General features: G+C 43.6%; 1 protein-coding gene across 1 annotated transcript in view; it reads left to right on the top strand.

Annotated features, from left to right (window-relative positions):
* LOC131688342 (RNA-binding protein Musashi homolog Rbp6-like) overlaps positions 1-12153 on the top strand; it is a 174180-nt gene that overhangs the window by 74359 nt on the left and 87668 nt on the right. Inside the window, exon 3 of the mRNA XM_058972546.1 lies at positions 880-964. Within this exon, the coding sequence (XP_058828529.1) occupies positions 880-964 (85 nt within the window). The remainder of the gene's footprint in view (positions 1-879; positions 965-12153) is intronic.

Below are 12153 nucleotides of genomic sequence, written 5' to 3'. Positions count from 1 at the left end.
TTCGAATTGTAGTTTAAAAACCTAACAATAATAATATAAATTGTTCTATCTCTATTTTCGAAAAAAAGAATGAGAAAATTGTTGCTCGTTTGTCACTTGAAGCAATTGAAATATTGAATTGAATGACAATAGAAACGAATTGAGAATAATTCAATCGACTATCGCTACCGGTAGCGCAAGGAGTTCACAACTTAGTCGACCTGTCCAACTCCACTCTACCCATGGAAAGCGCAAAAGTGCAAAACTTCCTGGAAAGCTATAAAACTTCTTGGACTGCAAAAAGGCATCACTTTCTCCCCTCATACCAGCCTCAAGATTATTCCGATAAAACTCCTCTAAGAAAAAATACCGACACACGCTGCCCGTTCGAAGTGGCGAAGAAAGTCCACACCCCCGCGCGGGTTGAAAGTATGTGCATAAAATTACTTTTTAAGTACTTCGATAAACATCGAAATTGGCGCCATGCTCGCAGCTCGCAACAGGAGCTTTCCACCTAGTGAATCCGTCGCATCAGCGCATCAGCACCATCCGCCGCCGTCCGCGTATAAACGGACAGTCCCGGAAGAGCTACTTTCTAAATAAAGTGATAACTAGCGATCGTGGCGCTTCTTGGCCGGGACGCGACCAGAGCGGTGCGACCGAAACTTTCTCACCCCACAGTACAAGGTGGTGGTGCGGGGAGGGAGTAGCTTAGTTTGGCAAGTGACATCATTAACAGTCATTAAAGTTGTTGTTTTTCTCCGATTTGGAGCGGCATCCAGTGCTTCGGGTATCGAATGGAAAAAAGTGAAAATCGCTTTACTTAGCAACCTGAAAGGTGTGATGGAGTAAAAAAAAAACAAGCGAACTAATTTAAGTTTTTCTCGCTTCTCTCGTTACAGGTTTTGGATTCGTCACATTTCAGAGCGAAGACGTGGTGGATAAAGTTTGCGAAATTCACTTCCACGAAATCAATAACAAAATGGTAAGTGATCTAGTTATAAGTGATGTCGTATAGGAGTAAGATTTTCGATTACCGACCATTCGCGGTAGAAACTGGTGCCCCAGTTTGTAATACAATAGAATAATAATTAAGGTTTGTTTTCACTAGAAGGCTCTGACTGTAACTTTACTTAAGTGTTCCATGACAAAGCATGAAAGTTGCTGGAAGATTATCAGAACCAACGACAACACTACAATTCACTACAAATCGACATAAAACTTTAAATCCAAATCAGTTGTGGTTGGGTTCCTAGGGACTGAAGCCCCAAAGAATTATCTTTCTCTGAACATAGTTAACCTGGAGGCCATATAGCATAATGCGGCATGTGCAAGAAGTCAAAAGTCAAAAGAGGCTAGAAAGACGGTGTTTATTTTACTGCTTGAATTTTTTAACGTAAATGGCTGCCGTTATACTAAAGGAAATAACTAGATTATTGTTGTATTATCTAGCTGATCTTAAATTTGCACAACCGTTTCTAATTTTATTGAATATACGACTAGTACAAATAACGAGAATAGATTTTGTGAAAGCAGTTATTTCATCTACTGTTTGATCGGCGAGCGAGCATTTTGTTGCGTTGTTAGCACCGCCCCATTGGATGGCAATGGTTACGCATAATGTATAAACTACGTGAACAAAAAAACACTTATTCGACGTTTTGCCGCCATTTCGGAAGGTACTGAGTACGTTACCAGAACACCAGCTCGAAATAACTTCAACTGTCTATAACACCACCAAAGCGTTGCTCCTTTTAAACGCCATCTATACGCTACAAACAGACTGCTGTTTCTTTTATTGTCGGCAATAGTGCAATAAAATGCCATCCCTCTCTACATGGATCGGGTGATGTATTCTTCGTAGATCAACCCATACTACGGTCGATGTATAATTATGCAAGCAATTTCGAAACACTGCCTATTGGATTCTTTTGTAGTTTGTACCGATTCTTGGTCCTTGGAATAATTTGATATTGAACCAAGATGGAACCCAGCATGAAATTCATTGTATACAATGGAGATATACAAATTATACACGTTTTGCCTTTCTCATATAAAGAAAGGCTATGCAATCACTGTAAAAATTGACCTTTTAACCGAGGCCCGGAGGGCCGAGTGTCATACACCATTCGATTCAGTTCGTCGAGATCGGCAAATGTCTGTGTGTATGTGCGTGTGTGTCATTTAAACTCACACAATTTTCTCAGAGATGGCTGAACCGATTTTCGCAAACTTAGTTTCATCTGAAAGGTATAACGCTCCCATAAGCTGCTATTGAATTTTTCGTTGATCCGACTTCCGGTTCCGGAGTTACGGGTTGAAGAGTGCGGTCACATAGCAAATTCCCATATAAACCGGTACCACCGTGATGTTAAAATGATGTAAAACATATTAAAATTGGTGTAACATTACTCTAGTTTGCGGGTCTGGATCACTAATGATCAATTAAAGCGGCTTTGACCACATTGGCCACCTATGACAGTTCATGACGCCCCCGGGGAACCCGCCAAGTTCCTAAGCTAATATCACACCCATTCCCCAACGAATTCTCTACCGATTTTTACAAACTTGATTTCAAATGAAAGATACAGTAATACCGTTGACTGTTGCTGAATTTCATTCGGTTCTGACTCTTGCTTCACGAGTTACAGGGGTATTAGTAAGGATGCACTGGAATTTCCCATATAAATCAGTACAATCGTAATACCTCAGGCTAAAAACTATTGAAATGGTCACCAAATTACTTCTAATCGCAGATCTAGATCACTGATTGCCAATCAAACATTCTTTGAATATATTGTCCACTATCGACGATTCCGGAATTCCGGGGAGATTCCACAATTAAAATCACATCGGTTCTTCGGCGATGACTGAACCGATTTTCTCAAACCAAGTCTCAAATGGAAGGCAAAATATGTAGTTGAGTATTGCGTTGCCGCCCCTCCCCCCGCCTTGCTCTTACACCTCCCTCCTTCATCACTCCCCTCCCCTTGCACCACCCTCACGCAGGGCCGTCTTAAGACGACACGGGGCCCCTGGGCACTATTGAGCTAAGGGGCCCAATAATTGAAAGCGTGTAAGCAGTGGGATGCGACAAAAATTAGATTCCTGCTCCGAGCAACTTTATAGGTACCATTTGGGTCCTAGATCAACTGTGCAAATTCTTAGCTTGATACCTGAAACTATATTTTTGCGCCCACTGAGTTTATATGGGATTTTGTATGAGAAAATTAACTTTCACAAAATAATTCCTCCAAGAGTCGCCCATTGCCTCCTAAAAATAAATTGTTATGTGGCTTTTATTGGAAATACAACGAAGAAACAAAGTCTCGAAGCCAACGATACGATATGATGCTTCAAAAAAAGTTATTAAGCATCAGAAACTGATTGATACTCTGACGTTTGATAAATTATTAATTTTTTCTAGCACCACTGCTGTTGGTTCTCCAATTAAATGCAATTTTTTTGATCACCGCTTAATGTGTCTATTTCAATTATCTAAACTGTTTGGCCACTTCACAAGAGTTTTGGGAGATAAACTGAGGCTTATTTTGTACATAATAAATGACACTTAAAATTTTTGTATATAATTCGACCTTCAGCAGCAATGATGCTATAAAAACTGAGATTTTCGTCAATCTTCAGGGCGTCAATAGGTTTTTGCTTAACAACCTTTTCCACAAGTATCAGATCATTTCGCGGTTTGAGACTTTGTTTCCTTGACAAATTTCCTGCCTATAGATCTATTTACTTTTAGGTGGTAACGGGCGGCTCTTGGAAGAATTGTTTTGCGAAAGTCGATTTCCCCATATGAAATTCCATATAAACTTTAAACTGTGGGCGCAAAAATATAGTTTCACCGCTTGAGCTAAAAAATTTCTGATTAGTTCTGGGACCTAAATGGAACCCAGAAAGATACTCGGAGCAAAATTTAATTTTTTTATATAACCGTGTCCCACTCTAGTAAACAGCTGCAGAGTAGGATGATCAAAAAATGATTCCCAGCATTACATAATTATTTCTACTCCATGTCACCCTGAGACTCTTTTCTAAATTTGTGCCAAATCAGTCAACCGTGTTGAAAATGTTTTAAAAAATAAAGCGGGACTCAAAATGTATTGAGAACAAAGAGTATTGCAGGTTTTCACAACCAGGTGCCGTTGCTGATGTCCAAATCACTAAAAGCGGTGGTGTGAGTTCGATCTCAGGTGACGTATAGTGTAATGGATTCACCAACTACGCAATTGTCTTCCTAGACAATGTTATCTGACTTTCATAGTTGTAAGACGTTCTTTGAAGATTAAAAGTGCCTCAATCAAGAAGGAGGGATGTTGGAGCATGGTCTGTTAAACGTCCATTAAACCAAAAACCAAGCGCACTGCTGTTCATGATTTTTGGAATACTTGGTGTAGTTTGCACATGTTCATTTACATTGTTTCGTTTAGTGTTGATCTTGATAGCTTCTTGATGCTCTTGATATGATGAATAGAAACAGAGTCGACCACCGACTTTGGAAAAATGCACATTTTTTTCTTTTAATCGAATATTGTGAATTTACTTATAGGTGGTTGAATTCGGGAACCTTTGAAATCAATCTAAGCGCGCGAATCGCCTTGAAATTCATTCATTTTATTCTCATTACTTTCAGCCGGAATAGAAATTACGGTTCTTTAAAATATTATTTATTCATTGTACGAATTGTTGGTGAAGTTGCTTTTTGTTATATATTCCGACAGACGTGTTGAGCATTCATTTATTGTGACCGGTTCGGGGAGGCGTAGCATTTAAAGTAATAATAATAGTATACCTACTCAACAAATTGGTGTTTTGAAGACTGCTCTGGTGGTTGAGTGCCAAGCCGGAATGTGGGTCTGGGTTCATCCCCAGTACAACCCGTTGAGATCCTTTGATTTGAAAATTCTCTGGCTACATCTTCCTACGTGGGAGAAATAAAGCCGACCGGTGTGATATCTAGGGTTCAGTTAGTAGAATCGCTTCCCAGTGAGAAGAGGGACCGATGGAAAAGAAATGTGAATATTAACATTAGTTAGTTAGTTTTTAGCGTTTTGGATTCTCCTCGTCAGTAACTAGCACCATCTTGGTGCCAGTTAGATGATTAATATTAGATGCTAAAACAATCTCACTGACACCAACATTATGCTAGTTACTGATGAGGAGAATCCCAAACGTTAAAAACCAACTTTAGGTTAGGTATTGTTCCGTTCGTACAAAACAATTCGGATCTACAAAAAATACTTTTTTCTGCGTCCCAACATTTTCACTATTCAGTGTTAGAAGTATTCAATACTTTAACTTCGTTCGTTTAAAATTGCGTTCAAAACGAAACATAAAAATAATCGAATCTATCAATATCATCTGTTCAATTCGTTTCAATGCTTTCGTCATTTGTCCATAAACTGAGGTTTTGAATGTAGCAAGAAAAAACTGAATTTTGAAAATTAAATTATTCCAATAGCACAAGAATGTTCTACTTCTGTGAAACATACTTTGAGGACACACCACAATACTCGAATATTTTTAAAAATATTGACACTAATAAATGTCCAAGATTCTACAAATATCCTCAAATGCACTTACATTGACAGTGACACATTTAGTCAAATCTAGGAGAAAGGTAGGTTTGATACATGTAGGTACTTTCACAAGGGCATTTTAAACTTCTTTTTTGGGATTTCATGAACATTTGTCTTCAAAATGGATTAAATGGTTGTGATAGGATGGAGTATACTGCAAAAACAATATTATTGGTTCTGTGCCAGTCTAAGACTGATTGGGCAGAGGGAAACATGCCAAATCCGCCCAAAAAGTGTTGATTCTTCGTAAGACCTCGAGAAGTCTCTTTTGGACGCTTCCATGTGGATTTTTTCGTTGACAGACTCAGATGTAACGAAGAAATATAATTAATATTTTGCCACATCCACAGATCGCTTGCCAAACAAGATTTTCTGGTTGGTTGGCTAACGTCCGGAGCCTTCCAAACTTTTTATAGAGGGTTTACCAAACGTTTCATTGCTGTTGTTGAAAATAAATTGAAACTTGAATCGAAATGTTGGATTTACGCTTGAATTGGCTCAATAGGCATGCAGTGCCTCGTTTCCTGCTGCTCTGATGCTTTTCAAACATCTTGTTCACCTGGAATACAGTACAATGTGCGATTCCGAGTTGCTACTGATCTATTGTTACCCACATATTAAAAAGTAATGAACAATTGAGTGCGACTTTTCTTTGAAATATAGTCTACAGAAGGATTTTATATTCATCTTAAGTGCGGGGCCCCCAAAATCCCGGGGCCCCTGGCCCTGGCCCAGTGTGCCCATGCGTAAAGACGGTACTGCCCTCACGCCCGAATTTCCTTCATCCACCCCGTATACCGAAATAAGATGAAGGATTTCTGACGCATCCTCCACTCCCACTCTACTAACCCCCCATTCACTCCACTTTCAAACCCATTTCACCAACATTTCAAAATATAATCACATGAAGATAACATTGAATTCATGCTGATTAAGCTAATTAAATATTATTCTTTTGCCTTTCTCATATAGAAAGGTTATGCAATTGCTCCAAAAACCGACCTTCTAACCGAGGCCCGGAGGGCCGAGTCTCATACAACATTCGACTCAGTTCGCCGAGATCGCAAAATATCTGTGTATGTATGTGTCTATGTATGTATGTATGTATGTATGTTTTTTAGAGAGCAGTAAAAAAAATTTCAGGAAAACCCTGAGTGAGGGAAAATGTACAAAAACCCCAATGTCTCAGGGAACGGGTTTGGGCTGCCATCACCCGACCCGCTAAAAACCACTGCTCTTGCCCAGAACCTGATTCCTCCCCGGGACTACCTTACGCATTACTTCGGGGAGGGGTTTTTATGTGCATAGTACACACTCTAATTCAACTACTTACTAGTTCGTTTCTTCCGCAGGGTTACAGCCCCACTCCTCGACACACCACCAATTCTCTACCATCCACACAGACTGGCAAGTTTTGCATGGCAGTCGGAAAGCTGGCTGTGAGTCGAGGCTTAGTACTCCTCCCCTACGAGTACAGTCTGGGCGGCAAACTTCAGACTGTCTAATTCTCCGAGCCCTGCGGCTCCCTTGTGCTAGTTACCACCGCAACTCCCTTCTCGCACCATTCAGCGCCGTTTACTCATTGAGCACCAGACTTGTTCGCGAACTACTCGGTCTAGTCCCCGACGATGGACCTAGCCTACTCCGACGGAGAGTTCCCCGGCGAAGGAGGCTCTCCCGATGCCGATTCTTCTTTTGTTTTAGCACCACAATTTCTTGAGCCCTTTGGCTTCCTCTCGTTTCGTTTCGCTCTTCTTTCCCATTCAGCTCCCGCCCTCACTTGTTCGCGAACTACTCAGTCTAGTCCACAACAATGGATCTAGCCTATTCTCCTGCAACCGAGCGGTAGATTTCTCCTGATTCCGATGTTCGTTTTTGTGAGCCATTTATCTCTCCGCGTCGTCCCGATCTACTCGATCTAGTCCCCGGCGGTGGATCTAGCCTACTCAACGGGTCATACTGTAGGTGCTGAGGTCTATCCGGCGATTCCGGTTGAAGCGTAGCTTCCGGTTCACCAGCGCCAAAACGACCCACTGCTAGCTCTGCGACGCGGTCTACTCACTCTAATCCCCGGCGGTGGATCTAGTCTACTCACGAGCTACCCGGTAGGATGTCGAGGTCGGTTCAGCGATTCCAGTGAAGCTTGACGTCCGGTTCCCAGGCGCCCCGACGACCCAACTCGGTGCTGCGTCACGTACTACTCAACTGATCCCCGGCGGTGGACCTAGTCTACACAGTTGGAGAGTTCCCCGGCGGCGGAATTTCTCTCGAAACCCGATTTGCGGCTTCTTGCTGGTCTCTTCGCCACTTCCTCTGCAGCTCGGAGAGTATGCTCGAGACCACTCTTTTGACAGCGTCACGGCACATCTCTTCGACGATATTGTCCACTGTCATACCAGGTATACCCCTACGAACTTCTTCGAATCTAGGACATTCGAAGACCATGTGTTCCGGTGTCTCCTGCACCGTCGCACACTCCGGGCAAAGGGGTGACGAAGCATGTCCAAGCCGATGCAAGTACTTCCGGAAGCATCCGTGCCCGGACAAAAACTGCGTCAAATGGAAGTTCACCTCTCCATGTTTCCTATGTACCCAGGCCGATACATTTGGGATGAGTTGGTGGGTTCACCTTCCTTTCTCCGCGTTGTCCCACTCCTGTTGCCATTTAACCAACGAGTCCGCTCGAACCAGTCTCCTAGCGTTACGTGCATTTCTCCGCTGATAGCATTCCACGTCCTCCGCCAGGGTAATGCAGATGGGGATCATCCCGGCGATAACGCATACTGCCTCTGACGATATTGTTCTGTAGGCACTCGCGACTCGTACGGTCATCAGTCGGAATGTTCTGATTAGCTTTTCACGGTTCTGCTTGGTTTTCAGCGCAGCACTCCAGGCCGGAACCCCATATCGGAGTATCGATGACGAAACAGTAGATAGCAGACGTCTCGTGCTGCTTCTCGGACCGCCGACGTTTGGAATGATTCTCGCTATTGCGTTCGTTGCCTTCGCCGACTTTTCACAGGCGTAATCAACGTGGTTGTTGAAGCTCAACCGGTCGTCGATTATAACTCCCAATTGCTTCAATGCACGTTTCGATGCAATCACGTGCCCTCCGACGTCGATCTGCATCCGTTGAACCGATCTGCAGTTACTGACCAACAACACCTCCGTCTTGTGGTGAGCTATTTGCAGCTTGACCCCGTTCATCCTGCTCTCGATCGCGTCTATTGTCTCCATCACCGACACCTCCACTTCTTCAAGTGTCTCACCCATCACCGTTAGTGACACGTCGTCCGCGAAACCTACGATTTTCACTTTCCTAGGCAGCTGCAGCGTTAAGACCCCATCGTACATCCCGTTCCAAAGGGTTGGACCGAGAATGGAGCCCTGAGGAACGCCCGCTGTGACACGCAATGACTTCTGTCCTTCGCTCGTCTCGTACAGCAGCACTCTGCTCTGAGAGTAGCTCTTCAGGATCTGGCATATATAGTCGGGAACCCTCATTCTATGCAGCGCTGCAGCGATGGCTTCCCAGCTGGCACTGTTGAACGCGTTCTTCACATCTATCGTGACCACAGCGCAGTATCGATCTCCTCTTCGCTTCTGTTTAGATGACTTCTCAGCACTCTCGAGCACTATCCGAATTGCATCCACTGTCGATGCTCCTTTGCGGAAACCGAACTGCATCTTGGACAGTCCGCGTGAATTTCTCACCTTCCGTGAATTTCGTCAACCTGTTAAGAATGATCATTTCCAGGAGTTTTCCGAGTGTATCCAGCAGGCATATGGGCCTGTACGAGGTCGGGTCGCCAGGTGGCTTCCCTGGCTTCGGCAGCAACACCAGCTTCTGGACCTTCCACATTTCGGGGAAGTTGCCTTAATTTAGGCACTTCTGCATCACTATCCTGAACATGTCCGGATATGCCAGGATCGCAGTTTTCAGTATCACCATCCGGACCAGAGGCTTTCTTTGATTTTAGGCGCTTCGATGCTTCTGTTAGCTCGTCGTTAGTCACTTGCCGATCCGTGCTTGTTCCTTCTTCTTCGCCGTACGGTGTCGGTGGCCATATAGTTGGATCGTGCTTCGGGAAAATATCCTCGACGATTATCTTCAGCTTGCTCGGACACATTTCGGCTGGCGTCGTCGGACCCTTCATTTTCGCCATCACGACTCGGTATGCGTCACCCCTGGGATTGGCGTCTACTTCTCGGCAAAGCTCCTTGTGGCACTCTGACTTGCTAAGTCTGATCTCCCGTTTTAAAGCGGCCCTAGCTTCCCGAAACGCTGCCTTAAGCTCTTCTCTATCTGGTTCCGACGTTGCTCTTTGGGCCCGCCTTCTGGCTCTGAGACAAGCAGCGCGTAACGTACTAAGCGTCTCGTTCCACCAGTAAGCTGGACGCCGTTTGTTGCGTGGTTCCAGTTTTCGCGGCATTGTGGCGTCACAAGCCGCCACAATCCTTCTTGTTAGGTCAGCCGCATCCACGTTCTCGGTCCCGCCGTTCGGCCGAAGTGCCTCAACAAAGAAGTCTTTGTTGAAGGCTTTCGTCTTCCACTTTCGTTCGCCGGTCACCCTTCTCTGTACTGCCGCGGGGTTCCGTTGACCGATACGGTAGCGAATCTCCTGGTGGTCACTATGCGTATACGTTTCGCATACTCTCCAATTCATGTTCGCCGTCAATGAGGGACTACAGAATGTGACATCCCGGATCTGTCCGGGCCTTTGCAAGCCCCTGCTAATGTCCAAAGCCTAAACATTTGAAGCATTTCTCTGCTTGTTTATTTACTCGTGCGGCGGCTCTCAGTAGGCATCTCGACCATCCAACTGTAACTTTACCTATCTCCAGCGCCTTGTCTGCAGCGGTTACCGGTAAACGAATCATCGCTGTCTGCGTTCCTCCGTATCCCTTCCTTAACCGGATCGTCATGTGCACCTCGCCCAGTTTGCACTACTGCTTCATAGCACCTCTCAGCTCGTCTTCCGTCGCTATTTCGTCGAGGTCCTTGCACATAATTACCATCTCCGGGCTTAAGGCTTTAAATTCTGCCTTTCCACCCATTGATTTAGTTATAGTCTCCTGCAAGGCAGACCTGCTAGTCGTAGTATTCTTCTTAAGCTCGAAAAGCATGTACACCCAAAACAAAAACCTCTTGCAATAATTGTAAGCGATAATCACTTGCAAATAATGTTCGCATCGCTTGCAATTTTGCAGTTAAAGCCGCTTGCAATGTTTGCAAGCATATAAAACACTTCATCTCTTGCTATATCTACATACGTTTCTTCAACACACTGTCACAGGATTGCCACCACATTCACGTGCTATGCCGGTTTGTATGGCAACGCACGCCGAGTTTTTATTTACCGTCTGCTTTTTATTCATTTCTCACCAACATCTTCAAACGCAATATTGTGGCTTATTCATTACACACGAGGCAGCATCGAATTCCGGATGTGCTGATTGTACGAGTTTTAACGCTCGACTTTTATGTGTAAGAATAGATCAGTGCCTATAGTCTGTGCTACGATACTCAATGGCATGAGTTCAAATCTGGGTGCGTACTTTACTTTTTTCATTAATCGTGAATTCATCCAAATGTTTATATATGACTTTTATCCACTTATAATTATCTGATAGCATGGTTGGATGGATAAGGTATTGATTAGTGATCTGTTCGTGCAGGGTTCGTTTTTCAATACCAGCTGTCTTTTTTATCTAACGCATATTGGTCACCAATACACATACATCGCTAATACATAGGCAAAACTCGTTTTTTCAGTTTCTTGCATTACATGCAAGGAAGCTTCTTGCAATTTTTGCACATTACCAGAACGCTTGCAATTTTCGCACGCATTTATTGCAATAATGTAAGCGAATCTTACCGGGTACGTTTTGGGTGTATGAATGTATGTATGTATGTATGTATGTATGTATGTATGTATGTGTGTATGTGTGTGTATGTGCGGATTTGTTAACAAAATGTCCACATCGGTTTTTCGGAGGTGGCTGAACCGATTTTTACAAACTAAGATTCAAATGAAAGGTATAATATTCCCATAGGTTGCTATTGAATTTCATTTTCAACCGGCATCTTGTTCCGGATTACGAGTTGAAGAGTATGGTTACAAAATAAAATTTGTTGATTTGTCCACATCGGTTTCTCGGAATTTTCTGAACCGATTTTGACAAACTTGATTTTAAACAAAAGGTCCATCAGCTGCTGCTGAATTTTGTGTGGATCGGAGTTCTGGTTCCTGAATTACAGGGTGATACGTACGATCACGCAGCAAATCCAGATTCTAACGAATTCTGCGATGAATGTAAAAAGGTGAATTTTTTCCAAAATGTAAACACAACTGTTGAATTAGTAGATCGAGGTCATCAACAGTCATACAAAGTCTCTTTAGCCACACTGGCCACCAACGACGGATCCGGAAGCATCCAAATTCAGAATAACGGTTATATTGGTTTCTCGAAAATGGCTAGACCGATTTGATCAACTTAGTCTCAAATGAAAGGTGTTGCGTCCCCGGAAACTGATATTAAACTCCATCTCCATCCGACTTCCGGTTGTGGAGTGCGA

This window comes from Topomyia yanbarensis, chromosome 3 (assembly GCF_030247195.1).
Source record: "Topomyia yanbarensis strain Yona2022 chromosome 3, ASM3024719v1, whole genome shotgun sequence".
Taxonomy (NCBI): domain Eukaryota; kingdom Metazoa; phylum Arthropoda; class Insecta; order Diptera; family Culicidae; genus Topomyia; species Topomyia yanbarensis.
This window is presented reverse-complemented; position numbering and strand designations above follow the sequence as displayed.